Raw genomic sequence first — 17126 nt, forward strand, 5'->3', positions numbered from 1 at the left:
TGCTTGTGATCCGATGTTTTTGGAAGGAATATGCCCTTGTGCGAAGAGGACAACAATCATGGTAAACCTAGAAAAACTTGACAACTGAAAGAGATTGGTCGACGGATCGACTATTTTCGGATAAATGCTGGTTCTTTGTGCTCTAACGTTACTGCTGGACGGTTGTCTGGATCGAGAAAGGGGGCTCTGGGAACAGTTCAATGTACCTGGACGTGATGCTGGGCTATTTTAGCTAGGGCAACGTAACCACAATTTTGTCAACAAAAAGAATGTTTTACTACATATATTTCGAGAGACTACGATTCATGACGTTACCCATCTAAGAAGTTTCAGGTTATTATGGCGGTGCAAGCCTACAATATAAAAATGCATTTAATTGGTGAGAAGAAGTCTGCAAGACTAAAGTATGGCTCAATGATCAATATCTAAAATATCAGTCATTCGTAGCAGGAGGGAGTACAATAATATTTTGTAGTTCCTTTTTCTTAAGATAAATCTCAAACTTTTACTATGTAGTCTAACTGATTTATAAATCCAGAATTCATGTCAGGCCACATGGTATATTAAAGAGCTAGCTAATCAGAACTTTGTCCCATCCCATGATAGTTGAACTAAGGAATATCCAAACACCTCCTTTTCCTGTCATATGCATCTTGCTTGGTTATTTCTAGAGCTAGACATGGGCATGATCAGATCTTTTTGGTCAAAAGTATATCCACCACATAAAAATATCACAGTAATAACAAACACAAGTGAGAAAAAGGTGACCCTAATTGTGGCAGGCAAGGATGCAGTCCAGTTTTCCTTCAAAAAAGGTTGCAGGTCCAGGCAGTTAAGTGCTAATCAATTGACATCCACAAAAGAGCCCTACAGACGGCAACAAAATCAAATCACATAAATGAGCATCAAAACAAAAACTGGCAACAAATACAGTCGCAGATCTAGACACTTACTGTAAAAAGAGTCGAGCATTAACCCTAACCCTAGCCCAAAATTATAGCAAACACAACACCAGGCGAGCAGGTCAACACTCAGCAGGGGAGAATAGAAAGCCCCTTGTGAAAGTTGTGATGTGCAGTACACCAACCAATTTCCAATTGCCATTTTTTTTCTCTCAGCAGAATGACAACACAGGTTGGCACTGGCAGCAAGGTAGATGGATAGGGACAGGGACAGGCCCTGTGGATCACCACAACACCCAAGGTAATATAGAAAAGAAAACTTAAAACTGCAGAAACCGAAAATGGGTGGAAAATATTTAGGGAAGACTCCAAAATCCATACAAAAACTAAGACCAGTTGCCTAAACTGGAATTAGGAAGCCAAGCAAGCAGCCCCTGCAGTTTCTTATTACCAAGCTGACCAATCACAGGAGGAGAATTCTCAAGAACAACTCACCAAGTCACCATTTCCCTCCATATCCTATATATATTTTCTCTCTCTACCATTTATTCTCCCCATTATTATTGATATTATTTTATTCAATCTCCATCTGGATGCGTGTGTGTGACTTGTGTGTGAGAGAGAGATTCCGCAGCAATTTGCTCCTCCTCTCCCAAGCACAGGCCAAGAACTGCTCCCCAGAAAAGATCGTATTTTCCCTCGATTCAGCCGGTTTCTGTCCGGAAAATCGCTGCTGGAGATCTCGGAGAATTGGAGAGCTCGCAGTTTTTGCTCCATTTGGCGTCGAATCTGCCTCGGGAGCTGAGAAAGGAGCGGCCTTTCGAGCTCCGTGGGGGCCGTCTGGAGAAGGCGAGAGGGGACGCGGCGGCGGCGGCGGCAGCTCTAGGGCGCTCGAGTAGGACGGTGATGCCGGCAGTTGGCTCGGTTTGAGGAAGAGTCTGTCTCTGTGGTTTTGAGGACGCCGGCGGCAGTTGGCTCGGTTTGAGGAAGAGTCTGTCTCTGTGGTTTTGAGGACGCCGGCGCCGGCGCCGGCGGGGATGGAGTCCAGCGAGGAGCTCCTGAGGAAGATCCGGGAGCTGGAGGTTGGGCAGGCGCAGCTCAAGCAGGAGATGTCTAAGCTAATACCCGGCGTCGGGCAGCGGCGGCGCTCGCAGTCGGTCTCGCCGCGGCGCGGCGTGTCGGTGCCGCCGCCGCCTTCGAAGGGGACGCCGCCGGGGAGGCGGCTGTCCGGGGGGTTCGAGGGCGGCCCACGGGCGTGGGCCCGGGGGTCGTCTTCGTTCCCGCACTCGTCCCCGCTGCAGAAGGAGGGCCGCGCCCCGGGCTCCGGAGACGCCAGCACCAGCGCTAGGCTGCCTGAGAGGCAGTACTCCAGGGTTCTGCAGTCGCTGGGGCAGTCCGTCCACATTCTGGACCTCGACGGGAGGATCATTTACTGGTTAGATTTCTGGTTCTTCACCGTATCTTGATTCGCTTGCCTGCAACCTATGAGCTTGACAACATTTGATGATATCCAATGGTCATTCTGGTCAGATATTTTGATTCTAGCGCCTGAAACGAAGTGGGTGTCCGCACATCCAAATTGTTACCAATACGAAACCTGCTCGGGCACTAGCGATCTCTGTGTGTCATTTTGATCTAGCATAGCATGTGATACTGGTTAGACGATAGTGTTCAGTGGGATAATTTGGGTGACACTCTGTTACACTATTGGCGCATGTGGAACCCTAATTCTGTAATGACGTTAGGTTACTTATTAGCTGTGTTAAGGAACAGTAATGAAATGCTGGGTGGGATGCCTAGACTTTAGCTGGTTCTGGTGATGAGCTTGTACCATGAAGTTCTGCCTTCACTAAACATCTTGTTACTGCTAGTTCCTTGAGGGGCAGCATTGAGTCACAAAATGCACTTTGTCGGTAGTTGATTTTTTGAGTTGCATTTCTTATTTTGTAGTTATTTAAGTATTGACAGAATATGCAATTTGCTTGCTGGCAGACTATTTATCATTTGTAAAATTTGAAACGCTGCTTCTTTGCTTTTAATCAGATAAACAACTTAGTTTGATAAGTGTGCATGCTTCTTAACTTCACTTCAAAGCACAATAGGTTCTGCAAAAATGCTCTTAATCCCATTTTGATCTTGTTAGTGCTTCCTTTTTCACCAAATTTTGTCATTTACTACTATAGGAATCAGTCTGCGGAGAATCTGTTTGGCTATCCTGCGTCCGAAGCCCTTGGTCAGGATGCTCTCATGCTTCTGGTTGATTCCCGTGACCACAATGTGGTAAATGACATCTTCCGACGTATTTCTATGGGTGAAAGTTGGACTGGGAAGTTTCCAGTTAAAAACAGGGGTGGAGATAGGTTTTCAGCTATTGCCACCAACACGCCTTTCTACGATGAGGATGGCAGTTTGGTGGGTATCATTTGCCTTTCAAGTGATTCCCGCCACTTGGAGCAGATATTTTGTAGGCCTCCAACTCCTGCAAGGCCACAACCAGAATCGTCTAGGACATCTTGTGATGGTAGTTGCAGCAACACTAGTCGCACAACCAACTTGTTGAACCGAAGTACTTTTGATCCTCAGCAACCCCAGCAAAGCACTTTAGCGTCTAAGATAACAAATTTGGTAAGCTCTGGTTTTCTATTAACAAAATGTTGTAGATATTTTCCAAATACATAGCATTCTAGCTTATATAATATGTTGTTAAAAGCATGCCATGACGCCCTGTTTTTCTATTAACAAAAAGTTGTAGATATTTTCCAATTACATAGCATTCTAGCTTATATAATATGTTGTTAAAACATGCCATTTTGCAAATTTATATGTTTTCTTTCAACGGTCCATTTCTACTCCAAAGGTCATTTACGAGACATCCTAGAATTTAACACCATCTCAGTAACAACAGTTCACTTAATGAGGACCTTAAATGGGGCTATATTATCATCTGTATATGTGCCTTGGCTGTTTTGCAAATTGCCAAATTCTAGAATGATATCTGCATAGGAAATTGTGTAGCAATCAATATGATCTGTTTTTAGTATATATTCTTGTTTGTTGCTAGGATATTCCTTTTTGATTTTTAGAATCACAACACAGGCGACCAAGGTCACAAATAAAGTTCGTTCTCGGGTCAGGACAGATGAGAATGGCATAGAACGGGAAGGTGGCAGTGGTGAGAGTCAGTGCTCTGATCGTGGTGCCAAGGAAGAGCCAACGTCTAGCGGAACAACTACTCCAAGAGGGGATGCACCACGTGGCCCCTTTGCTATGGAGCACTCGCCTGGGAAATCAACCAACCCAAACAGTGATGAATCAGGTGAAGGAAAAGTAGGGTTACACAGGATTTTGAGTTCAAAGGCAGAGGCACTGCTGAACAAGAAAGGGATATCATGGCCTTGGAAAGGGCGGGAGAATGAGGGACCTGATGATAGAAATCATGTGATATTGCCATGGTTGCATGGTGACCAAGAGAATGGCCTGAATCATCGGAAGGTTTCTGATTCTAGCATAGCCTCAGACGCCCAAGGTGCTGAAAACAGCCAGCCTAGCAAAAATGAGGCATCAGGTTCCTGGTCCTCTTTCAACAATAACAGCACAAGCAGTGCAAGCAGCACTGGTAGCACTAACAGCAGTGCTCTCTACAAAGTAGATCATGAAGCGGATTGTCTGGATTATGAGATCCTGTGGGAAGACCTCGTCATTGGAGAACAAATAGGTCAAGGTAGTTGCTTCTCCTTTTGCGAATGGTTGCTTGATCATATGGATGTGTTTATGCATGATTTGATATTTCTTTGTGTCCCAAATTAAAAAAAGTTACATTTTCTTTCTGTAATTTATTCGTTTTCTTTGTCAGCGTTTTTTTGTTCTATTGTGTGCATGTCTGTACTTCGTAGTAGCTTCATTTCCTCTATATTTGTTTGTATATTCTTTATTTCTTCTTAAAAATATGGCTAGATAGAAAGGGCAGGCCTGGCGCAGTGGTAGGTCTCAACACTTGTAACCTGGATTTGAACCAGTCTCTTTGCAAAATTAAGCAATGGTAAGGATGTCTAGAAATTACCTTCCCCAGATGGCCAGACCCCTTGTATGTGGGCTTTCAGCACCAGGTATGCCCTTTTCTTTTCATGTCCGGATAGGTGCTACAGTTGGAGATGTTAGTATACCCATTTTAGCCCCTGTTTGGCTGAGTCTTTGTTCTAACTTTATCAGAAGTGTGAACCATGTGCTTGTGATGAGAACCCAGTGCTAGAGCCTTAGTTTTAGTCTGTGTTGGAATCTGGGACTGAAATTTCAAACTGTAATTTTGCTATTACTTAAGTTTGTCCTGCTCCAAGCACATGTGTTTGCTCTTAGGATCTGAACCTCTTGAGAACTCTGATCACCAACATGGGTGCTCTTGAAACTTTCTATACACATGAGGATCTAGATTTGCCAAATAAGCCTTGGCATGATCTTTCTTGTTATAGGAATAGTCTCCACTCGAGGTTTTTATTAAATAAACTAGCTTTACATGCAAACTTGACAGACATCTTACTAAAATTAACTTAAGTGTACTTTGCATTGCATTCTACTATATTATATACCTTTTAATCATTGTACTTTTAACTTGTGTATGTGCAGGCTCTTGTGGGACAGTGTATCATGCTTTGTGGTATGGTTCGGTATGTTCTGTTGCTTGGCTGTTGCATGAATTAGTAATCTTTATTTACTTTTCCTTTTTTATTTAGTTTATCATCTTATGTGGCATGTTCTGGCAGGATGTGGCTGTTAAAGTTTTTTCCAAGCAAGAATATTCAGAAGAATTGATACAGACCTTTCGGCAAGAGGTAGATACGAATCCTCAGCTACAACTACCATACAGTTTGTGACAAGAGGACATGCAGCTCATCCCATAGCTGCAAAGTAATTAATATGTTTTGAACCTGATGAGTGTGATAATTTCAGTTCTTTTTTGTCATAGTTTGTGATGATTCAGACACACTTCAAATAAAATAAAAATACAATTTGGATTTTTCAATTTCAGGATTCCTGCAAAACCTACCAATTTCATTGTCACCAAATACATTGATATAGACAAACACAAAAATGGCATGCTGACAAATGATATATGTTTTGTTTAGAGTTGATTCTGGAAGTGGTAGTGAAGCCTTTTGTTAGCTTCAGATCTTGTGACTTCCATTCGAAAGTTTGGATTCTTTATTGTACTGATATCATTCATATGTTAAGGTATCCCTTATGAAGAAACTGCGCCATCCTAACATACTACTCTTCATGGGTGCGGTTACATCTCCACAACGCCTCTGTATCGTAACAGAGTTCCTCCCTCGGTATGCCCCCTAACATTTTCAAGCTCTTAATTTGTGGTGTTTGCTCACTGTTGCTCCCTTGCTCATGTTCAAGAAATTGAGCTCAGCAGTTTGTTTACATCTGGTTGAATGGTTTGACTGCTACAACAATAGTTGCGTAAGACATATAGGAAACTGAGAAGTCAGAAGTTCTTGGCATGGTTTAAGCTGAGAAGTCATTGATGCGCATACCTTTTGTTCGAAGTGGTGTATCCAGTAAAATATAAATTTAAGTGGGATCATGTTGTAAGATGTTTCTCCGTCTATGGAAAACTATTCTAAAAACAAAATATACATTGGTTTGGTTGCATGTTCAAAACACATAGTGTCAACCACCCAAACTTATGATGATTACCTGCAGATTCTTTTTCTTTTGTTCCTTTTCCCATTTTCATTCTTAAATGCAGGGGAAGCTTGTTTCGCTTACTTCAAAGGAGCGGTACCAAGTTGGATGTGAGACGGCGCATTCACATGGCTTTAGATATTGTAAGTGCATTTTCTTTATACGAGCCCATTATTCACCTGATTCAGTGAATATATTATGGCCAGCTAGTTGGTGCTTTCATATTTGAGCAAGGAGCTTGTCAATCCCGTAGCAAACAAAATTTATGTGCTCCAATTTCTACACTATTTTTGTATGTATACTTCGATCCCCTAGTCATCTGTATTTGTGTTTATACAGGCAAGGGGCATGAATTATCTTCACCATTCCAGCCCACCTATCATACATCGAGATTTGAAATCATCTAATCTTCTGGTTGATAAGAACTGGACTGTGAAGGTACAATCCAGTTTAGTTGTTTTCCACATATTTTACATTCTCCTGCTTGCCTCTCAATTCATCAGACTCAAATCAGGTGGCAGACTTTGGTCTTTCACGTCTCAAGCGCGAAACTTTTCTGACAACAAAAACTGGGAAAGGAACAGTAAGTTTCAGCAATCTTAATTTGAGTACTTGATATATCAGAACATGATTGGTTTAAAGCTTTCCCTTGTATTATTTTCTCTTTAACATACTGATGCGGCTTTCTTATCCAGCCGCAATGGATGGCACCAGAGGTGTTGCGGAATGAACCTTCAGATGAGAAGTAAGCTTTGGAGAATCTTACCAACAGAAGTTTCTCTGATCAGCTCTCGATATGAGTACACTAATAACTTTTTCATGGTGTTAATGTAGATCTGATGTGTATAGCTATGGGGTGATCCTGTGGGAACTTGTTACGCAGAAGATACCATGGGAAAATTTGAACTCGATGCAGGTATGTTCTTGTTAGATTTTGTTTTTGTTAATTTTTGTCTGATTTTGACAATATATGTAGTGAAAATTTGCGACTGTGATATTGTGAACTCAAGATCATTATTTCTTGTAGCAGCTTTAAATAATACTACCTCCATCCCAAAACATAGCAACTTTTAGACTTGTTCAAAGTCAAACATTTTCATCTTTGACCAATAATATCTCCAAAAATAATTAAATTATATAGAAAAGGTTATATATTATGATAGTTGGTTTCATTTTGAATCAATTAATATCATTTTTATGTTGTCAATCTTTATCATTTTTGTACTATCCATAGTCAAAGTTTAAAAGGTTTGACTTGGAAAAAAAACCTAAAAATAAGTATATTCTGGGACAGAGGGAGTATATCAATTAGGATAATAGTAAACTTTTGACTGCTAATTTAATTGGCTGCATGGAATTAGAACTACCGAGCTCGCCAAAAGTTTTTTTTTTGGGTATTCCAGCAATAGACCTCATGTGGCCTGACAGTACTTTTACTGATAATATATTTTGCATAGCAGACCTTTACCATGTTGATATTTTTCAGCCATTTATTTTTGCTTCATATTTTTGACAAGTCCTGTATACTAACTCTCAAGGGCTTATTTCTTATATAGGTCATTGGTGCAGTTGGTTTCATGAACCAAAGGTTGGATATTCCGAGTGGTGTGGACCAGCAATGGACATCAATTATCCTAAGCTGTTGGGAAAGGTATTTACTGCTTTTCCTTTCTTTCTTTAGTGCCTTTAGGAAAGGTGAAACCTCAGGCCCCAGTCAGTTCTCTGCATTTCTGAGTAGTTTTCTGCAGCCAGTGTTCAAATACTTTCAAATTTTTGAAGTTTACTCTAGAAGAAATTTATAGTTTGTATTTTGTAACCTTTGCATATTCCTGATTACATTTTCCCTTTCTGCGAGCAGCGACCCACAGCAGCGCCCATCGTTTCAAGAACTTCTGGAGAGGCTCCGAGAGCTGCAAAGACATTACGCCATCCAGCAGCGGAACGCAAAGAACAGCGTCGAGGAGTGAGGATTGCAACTCCCGGGGGCCACTTGCTAAAGTGAGTAAGCGATCGGGCGAGATGGTATTTTCGCCAACAGTGCCGCAGAGGCATGTCAGATCTGGAGAAGGGTTTGAGACCTTCTGTATGGTTTTGCTCCCTGGAACAGCTAAGGCTGGGAATTTGTTAGACAGATGAGGTGCCTTCTGTTTTGTTGAGTTCACCCCCAGGGTGATTGTGACTGAAATTCCTGAGTCCTGACAGCAAGGTTAGGGTAGTGATGGAGCTCGGGCTGGTTGGTGCCTTGGGTTCTGATTCGTGGCGATGTGTGGTTACATCTGATCCGGGCATGAATTTGTGGCAAGAACATGCCGTGTAGATTGTGCTGACAACAGTGGCGTAGTGTATATATGTGGTCGATTGTGATCATGCGTGAACTGGAATAGAAGTTGTAAAATCAGCATTTTTTGGATTGCGTTGTCGGCCTTGTGTTAGGTATATTTTGCTCTTCTGAGACTTTTAGCACTGGGTTTGCTTGGTCCCTTCATTCTCTGAATCTCATGTGGTTCTGTAGTCATGAGCAGCGTATCGGCTGGTGTTTTAGGTGCCGCTTACATCGTACTCGCGCCGTGTTTGCAGTATGATTCTGTTGTATGACCATGCTGCATTCTGTCATCGTTTAATAAGCTGATGAGAGATGCTGTCTGTATCTGATTCGAGTAGAGGTGGTATAATTGGAATTTTGGGTAAACTCCTGTCAGCAAAATTCTCTTATTTTGGCTGGTTAGTGATTACTCCCTCCATTCTCTTTTGATTGTCCTATTTCACCTTGACACAATGATCAAGGAAAACAACCTTACTTATCATATAATAAATGCAACACAAACTTTTTAGTGGGTCCTCTGATGTTTTAACTTGGAACTCCTCGTTACTGGTGCTATCTATTGCCATAGCCCATGCCAATAGCAAATATAACTATCATTTGTGAATATTTGAATTGTTGAAATAGGACTATCAAAAGAGAATAGAGGAGGTACCAAGATAGCATGAACAGTTTTCCTTATTTTTAAAAAGAAAAAACTGGACCCGCTAAAGTGAAGTCTGAACGCAAGTGCCAATGGGCCAAGAGCCCATATGTTTTGGCCCAGATCCAGAAGCTTCCATGATACAAGGAAGCTCGAAGTCTCATGGTCGCACAAATCATAGCAACCATTGGATACGGAAGTCGATGCCCACTTCTGGTAGAATTCGATTATTCACGTATTGTCGAAGCAAATGCAAAAAGTTCGATCAGCACGAACAATACCGTTTTCAATATCAATTTGTTCCATCGGATTGGAAAATGGTATTGACCAGCCATAAGTTCCGCCAGAAACAAAATTGAGAGTGCGAGGAATGAAGAAAAGGTTCTTTTGTGAGAGTAACCACGTGTCTATGCTCCATGTGCTGTCTTTTTTTTGCCAGAGTATCTGATTTTCTATACATGCATAACCTAAACAAGTTATGCAATGCGTGTTGTGGGATTTTTTATATTTATTTAACTTTTTCTTTTTTAAAAAAACAGTGATGGAATTTAAATATCCCGATTTCAAAGGGTGAGATATTAATTTTTTGCACAACACATCTTTAAAAAGCTCAATGAGACCTACCAAACTTTGTAGTTCACCATTTTGTTCATTTGAAGCCGTTTTCATGCTGAAATAATCGATACAATGTTTTACGTCTGTATTTTATAGATCTAAATATTGTATCAATTATTTAAACATCAAAATATCGTTACACAAAATGGTAGCGAACTGCAAAGTTGTAGATCTTATCAAGCTCTACAATTTACGAATAAATTTTGTCCCCATCCAAGGTTCTGTGATCGTTATATTTTTTTGTGATAAACACAGTGAGTCTATATTGTCCTTTACTTATCTTCTTCCTAGCCTAGCATATTTTGAAAATTGTAACTTTTTCATACAATCACATGTGGAAATAAAATTTATATGAACATTGTGATCTCGAAGAGATATGTAACTTCATAGTTGGTTATGTTTTGAATTAAAGCCATATGGATGTCAAATAATCAATATAATATTTATTTACTGAGTTCATCCGAAAAATTTATGATTTTTTGGAGATGTGATGCACAAAAATGGAATATCTCGCCATTTGAAATGGTGATAACTAAGTGTCACCATTTGAATTGGCGCTATTTAAATTCCGGCATTGAGTTGGCGGTATAATTATATTTTTTCAGTTTTTTATTCAGAGTATATTTTCCCAAGAAACGATTTAGTAATTTCAAAAAATAAAATAATTTTTTTTTGTTGGGCTGTGATGTGTCGGCTATTTCGGGAAGACGAGCGGCCAGCCCATTTGATTACGAGATGGAAATGGGCCTGCTGTGGACGTAGACGAGTGGTGGAACTAGGAGTTTTTTTTAAAAAGGGGATAAAAAAAAACAAAATTCGAAAAAGGGGTGCCAGTTGGAGAAATTTAGGGAAATAGGTGCCTCCCGCCCGCTGGGAGGGCGGAAAGAGGCATCCCGCCCAACCATAGGGCGGGATGCTCAAAAAAAATTTCCAGGGACCTCTTCGCGAATAAGAAAACTTTTTTTATTCGCGAAGTGGTCCCTGAAGCAGGCCTCCCGCCCGGCCACTGGGCGGGATGCCTCCCGCCCGGCAACTGGGCGGGATGCCTCCCGGTGCACTGTTATTTCATGTGTATGTGTTTTCTGGCTTCCAAAATTCGTAACAATTCACAGAAAAATCCAAAAATAGCAAAACTAGTTTTGTTAGAAAGTAGATTTCAAACTCTATAACTTTTGTTAATGGAGTTTAGTTTGAAACAAAATACTTTTACTCCTATTTTAAAACTAAGATTAAGGAAAGTTTATGCATAACTTTAGGATTTCATGCTTTGTTGTTTATGAAGTTTGGTATGACTATTCTATAAACTCTAGGTACCTTTGTGCAAAGTTTCAAACTCAAATTTGATGTAAATTTAACTTCTTTTGTCTTGAATTTTTCAAATTTGAAATGTTAACTAAACCTAATTATAACCCTTTTCTAATTAAAATCTATTGTTATTCTCTAATGTGATATTATTTAATATCTAATATATAGTCAAAGTTCTAAAACCTATAAAGTTCTAAAACCTATAATCTTATGCTCCTGGTCCATTTTTGTTATATTTTTTCTTAGATTATTTGTTTCAGAAACTATTTGAAATTCAGAATTTTTTCAAATATAAGATTCATTCGCCATACTCTTATGTATGCACATAAAATTTTAATTCAATTTTCCAAAGAAGATTACGGTATCTAAAACTCGTACGAAGATAGTTAAACGATAACGTTTGCAACGTAGAATCTAAATATTACGATAGTACAATACATGAAGCCATTTAAAATAAAATAATATGATAATGAACATTACAAATATTACAAATACATGAATCCAAATATTGTGTCTTCAGTCAATGCGGCAAATATTACAAATACGTATCTAGGTCTGATAGAATCTCAACGCAGCAAATATTACATATGAGCAAACAACGTTTAAATAAAATTACAACTAAATGATGCCTGATGACGTACTAGCACTCGATCGGCGACGTCTCCCACTTCTTGATGCAACCGGAGGTCTTCCATCTGTAGCATCACCTGTAGGGCCAGCTTCAGCACAACTGGGGCCAGCATCATTGGTTGGACAACGTTTATACGTGTGTCCAATCTGATTACATGCACTGCAGCGTTGTATCCTCGGACGGAGCTCTGACTCATCCATATCATTACGAATACGCCGTGACTGACGGCGTCCTCTCTTAACCCGTGATGATCTTGGGTCTGGAATATAGATAACAGGATTCGCTGTCTCAGTGAACGATCCAACCAAACGGAACCCATAGATCTCATACTGCCAGGTGCTAGCAATTGTCTCTTTTCTGAAGTAATGTGAAACATATATATCGACAGGATGTCCAATATCTGCACAAGCAGCCATTACATGAGAACAAGGTAAGTGCAGCAACTTGGGCCTCATGCATGAGCAACAACAAGTTCCATCGAACTTGAGAATGCACTCCTTTACAGGAGTTTGACGCCTCATGCCATGTCGCGCCCTATCTTTAGGAGATACCTCAAACTTGAGCTCCTGTGTTCCACATTGCCGTACATGGTGTAGCCGGGCGCTTTCTGCCTTCTTAGTCATGTATTCTGTTACCTTGAATCCAAAATTTCTGTCTGGATCTCGCATGAATATCTGATTTTTATTGAACCGCTCCCGAAAGTAATCGGTACACCCGCGGACAATGAATTCAACAATTGCAACCAGTGGAAGCCCACAAACACCTCGCAGCACCCAATTGTAAACTTCGGCGAAGTTGGTGGTCATTATACCGTATCTTGCACCATCGGTATCATAAAGTAACGCCCACTTCTCCTTAGGTTCATTCTCAATCCATTCAGAAAATTTTTTCACCGCTGACCCAGACCTTCTGCGAGTACGTGCAGTATCTGTTAGCAAAGAGCACAAAGCCTCTGCTTCATCCTGTGCAGTTATGTTTTTTGATGCGTCCTCGGCTCTTTTCTTCCCGGTCAGTTCATCAAGTTTCTGCCACTGCTTGTTAAATTTTTGCTGATTCATTTCCTTGCATAGCCTCTTGAACATATCCATAAGGTGCTTGTTCTTGAATTGCCTGAAAAAGTTTGCACCGATATGCCTCATGCACCACCTACTGCGAATATCACGCCACTTGGGCGGCTCTCCGGTCTCCACACACCCCTGCTGCAAATCTAGAATTGCCCTCAGTATGCCGGCGTGACGATCATGAATCAGGCAGACATCTTCCCTATCCCGAACGACTGCAAGCTTAACCCGTTCCAGAAACCAGTACCAACTGTCTGTGTTCTCACTCTCAACAAAAGCAAAAGCAACAGGCAGCAATTGATTGTTTCCATCCACTCCAATAGCTGTCAGCATTTGCAATCTATACTTTCCTGTGAGAAAGGTCCCGTCGATGCACAGGATAGGCCGGCAGTGATGGAATGCGTTAATGCATGGACCCAAGCTGAAAAAGACCCGCTGCAATATGTGGGGCGGACCTTCTCCTCTGTCTAGAGTTTTCAGGTCATAGTAGCTTCCAGGATTTCTCTGACATAGGACGGCCAGCATTCGAGGAACATTATCATATGCAGCCTCGAACGTACCAAACCTCATCTCCAACACCTTTTGTTTTGCACTCCACGCCTTACTCCCTGCAATCCGAAGGCCAGCTACATCCGTCATCTACGACAAGATGACTGAAGTCGCTGCTTACCCAATCTTGAGGCACATCATCGTCATCATCAGACGAATCGGCATTCATTGCTTCATCCAATTCACGTTCTTCGTCTTGCAGCTGTTCAACAATAAAGGGTATGTTCTCCCCCTCATCAGCCACGCATTGAGGTGCTGCGGTGCCACCTGCCTCAATGTTTGCCTCCTCGACTTCTTCATCAATATTTTCATCCCCCGGACCAGCTTCAATGTTTATCAAAGGAGGGTTTTGGTGCACACTGACAAGAAGTACCAGTGGCCACTGCCAATGACTTGCATTTTGCAGATAAGTTAGCCAGTTCTCGTTGCTTGCAAGTGGCATAAGCTCCCAGATCAAAGCGTGAGTGGTACGATTTATGACGCATTGAACACTCACAGTGTGTGTCTCCTGATTAATCCTTAGTCCCCTCATTAACCAGTTGCATAGGGATTCAAATGTCCTCTCGTGCGGTCTGGTAATTCCTCTGACCGCACAGTTGAATTCACTTAAATCTACCCCATTCGGCCCATAAATCACATTTCCTTCTCCGTAATATATACTGAAAATACCCTTCTCGGAAGACATATCTGTCAATCATTAATAAACTAGTTATACTACATATTAATACACAACGAACGACGATACTAAATTTCAGCGACTCTCAGATTATATTTTACAGATTCTAAACTATTCAGATTATAAATTATACTAAAAACAAATGAAAATACTAAAACTATTCAAAACATAACTACTCTAACAAATATTTCCTAAATTATAGTTATTTTCAAGTACTTATATGGCTAGAACGAGAATATACCTCAAAATCGACGCGTGGACAGGGCTTCGCCGCTTCCTCTTCTCTCTTCCTCTTCTCTCTTTCTCTTTTTTCTGATTTTTGCTGGATAAAATGGCATTTTTGGGGCAGGTTGGGGCTTAAATAGCCGGTGGGGGGACCTCCCGCCCGACCAAAGGGCGGGATGCCTCCCGCCCGCTAAACGGGCGGGACGCGTGGGGCCCGGGACATCCCGCCCTTTGGTTGGGCGGGATGCCCTCCCAGGGACCTCTTCGCAAATAATTTATTTGCGAAGAGGCCCTCGGGTGACATCCCGCCCTCTGGGTGGGCGGGATGTCCCGGGCCCCACGCGTCCCGCCCGTTCAGCGGGCGGGAAGCACCCATTTCTCTAAATTTTCCCAACGGCCACCCCTTTTTCGAATTTTAGTTTTTTTTATCCCTTTTTTTAAAAAAATTCGTGGAACTAGATGCTCTGTGACATAAGAGTTTCTAACTGTTTTTCATACACCAATACATGTGATAGTAGCACCACACAGTACGTTCTTATGTTCGGAAAGTATTGACATTTTGGTTGTGTAAAGCACATGTGTTGATAGAAAGAAGGTCTCTACTGAATTCTCACACCAGCACTGCCAAGCAAAAAAAAACAATAAACAAGATAGCAAAATGTATGATACGGCTCAGGGCATGTTTCAACCTTTTAGATATTTTCATATGAAAATATCTAAAATTTATGAAAATATCTAAAAGGTGTGTATGAAAACATGTATATTTTCCTATCTAGATATTTTCATTGATATTTTTCTAGTATATTTTTTGTTTTACTCTCTCCCTCTATCCACAAATATAAGACATTCTACCGGGGTATCATTGGGAGAAGAGTAGGATAACAACTAGAGTGTAGGGGGCATATGAGGGGAGCGAAGCGTTGAGTCGATGAGAGCAAATGTGGGAGATGAGGAGTGACCAATAAGGTGTGTGGGGTTGGGGGACTAGAACATTGCTGAAATAGGGCGCGCAAGCCACAAACGCTAGTTAAATATAATATTGTGGGCACAAAAGCATCTCCTGTTTTGGGGTAGCATAAAAATATAGGAGCCTAGGAGGTATTTGTGGATCTATTGGAGGGCACTTTCCCATTTACCTTATCCTAAATAAATGTTATAATAAAATCCCTTGCAACCATTTTAGCATATTGAAAATAGGTACCGGAGTAGTTCACTTAAACCTTTAAAAATATTTTTATTGGCACTATACAAAATTCAAGATGATTCATTCCCTCAACCAAACTCGGGGCTAGAGAATCTATGGTTGCGACAGAGAACCGACTTTGGGCAGAACCGGGCATAGAGGCTAGGGTGTCGGCTACTCGAACGGCACCATTGCAAGGTTGTGTAAGGCGAGCGGGGCTGTAGCAGCTCGATTTTAGCTCGCGACGCGTGCGTGTAAGATTTCTAGGAGAGAAAAACATATAAGGGGAGATGACACAACCCTTTCTTTGTTGAGAGGGAATAGAATAAAGGAGATTTAGAAGAAAAAGAATTATAGATAGGGAATTGGAAAAGGGATCTTATAAGTATCCTTTTTTTTCTTTCTTAACCCTTACTTTCTTAACCCTTACTGGTAAAAAAATTTATAAAAGAAGGGGATCTGCTGGAGGTATAAACAACTAAATTAAGTGTTTTAGTCGTTGCCCTTAAGTTTTAAGAATCTCATGAGATGCTCTAATATTTTCATCCCCACCCAAATGACCCTGCATTTTTCATCTAATAATTGATGTGGGGAGTGTGTGTTTTTTTAAAATAATAAAAATCTCCATTCCAATCCCTTCCTCTCGTTAAAAACGATGTGACGGAAACCCTAGCTTGGTCCCTACCCTCCACCAGAAATAGGCAGCCGCCATCTACACTCCCATCCTTGCTCTCCCACCCCCCCTCCTCCCGAGCTGTTGCCATCTCGATTTCCCGGCTTTCCCTTCTTTCTGGTGCCAAGAGGATCGGCCGAACCATGCCCTCGTGGTGCCTTCCCAAGCTCGGGAGACTGGTCCAGCAGGTGCAGGGGGGCATCTCCTCTCCGTGGTTGGTCCACTCGGTGAGGGCTGGAGCTCCATCATGTTTCTAGGTGAGATTACTACCAATCTCTTCACTGAACTCTCTGGAGTGATTTGCGAAGTCTTTGGTGTGATTTGTTTGCTTTCTGTCAATTGCCTTAAGAATCTTAGAAAGAACTGAGGAGAGAGGAATTAGCAAGTTCTTAAATTTGGTCTAGCTCTATCATTCCCAAGGGTAGGTGTGGGTGCGATCATGTATGCATGTAAATTTTTTTGGGTTTCAAACTAGAAGTGTCACTTCAACTTGTGTCACTCTCTATTTTATTTTCATTAGTAGATTTATGGTGACCCGCAGATTTTAGAAAGAACTAGACAAAATTCTACCATTTACAAGATATTGCATTTGATCTTGTTTTGCCAAGTGAATATAGATCTTAGATTCTTAAAAGTATGTGTCTCCGCAATTGTG

General features: G+C 41.2%; 1 protein-coding gene across 2 annotated transcripts; it reads left to right on the top strand.

Annotated features, from left to right (window-relative positions):
* Positions 1 to 1263: 1263 nt before the first annotated feature.
* On the top strand, positions 1264 to 9075 carry LOC112886049 (dual specificity protein kinase shkD-like). 2 transcript variants are annotated; one of them, XM_025951800.1, is made up of 14 exons: positions 1264 to 1851; positions 1907 to 2337; positions 3086 to 3527; positions 3999 to 4623; positions 5523 to 5563; positions 5660 to 5728; positions 6129 to 6229; positions 6655 to 6733; positions 6930 to 7028; positions 7105 to 7173; positions 7286 to 7335; positions 7425 to 7506; positions 8147 to 8241; positions 8449 to 9075. In XM_025951800.1, the coding sequence occupies exons 2-14, from the start codon at positions 1940 to 1942 to the stop codon at positions 8555 to 8557; spliced, it is 2259 nt and encodes a 752-aa protein (XP_025807585.1). In that variant the 5' UTR covers positions 1264 to 1851; positions 1907 to 1939; the 3' UTR covers positions 8558 to 9075. The 2 variants fall into 2 exon arrangements, with proteins under 2 accessions (XP_025807585.1, XP_025807584.1); XM_025951799.1 differs by having other exon boundaries at positions 1264 to 2337.
* Positions 9076 to 17126: the final 8051 nt, after the last annotated feature.

This window comes from Panicum hallii, chromosome 3 (assembly GCF_002211085.1).
Source record: "Panicum hallii strain FIL2 chromosome 3, PHallii_v3.1, whole genome shotgun sequence".
Classification (NCBI taxonomy): Eukaryota; Viridiplantae; Streptophyta; class Magnoliopsida; order Poales; family Poaceae; genus Panicum; species Panicum hallii.

Coding starts and splice junctions, on each gene's coding strand:
- LOC112886049 (XM_025951799.1), top strand. CDS start 1,940: ATGGAGTCCAGCGAGGAGCTCCTGAGGAAGATCCGGGAGCTGGAGGTT. Junction 5,564..5,659: donor ATGCTTTGTGGTATGGTTCG/GTATGTTCTGTT, acceptor ATGTTCTGGCAG/GATGTGGCTGTTAAAGTTTT. Junction 5,729..6,128: donor TACAGACCTTTCGGCAAGAG/GTAGATACGAAT, acceptor TCATATGTTAAG/GTATCCCTTATGAAGAAACT.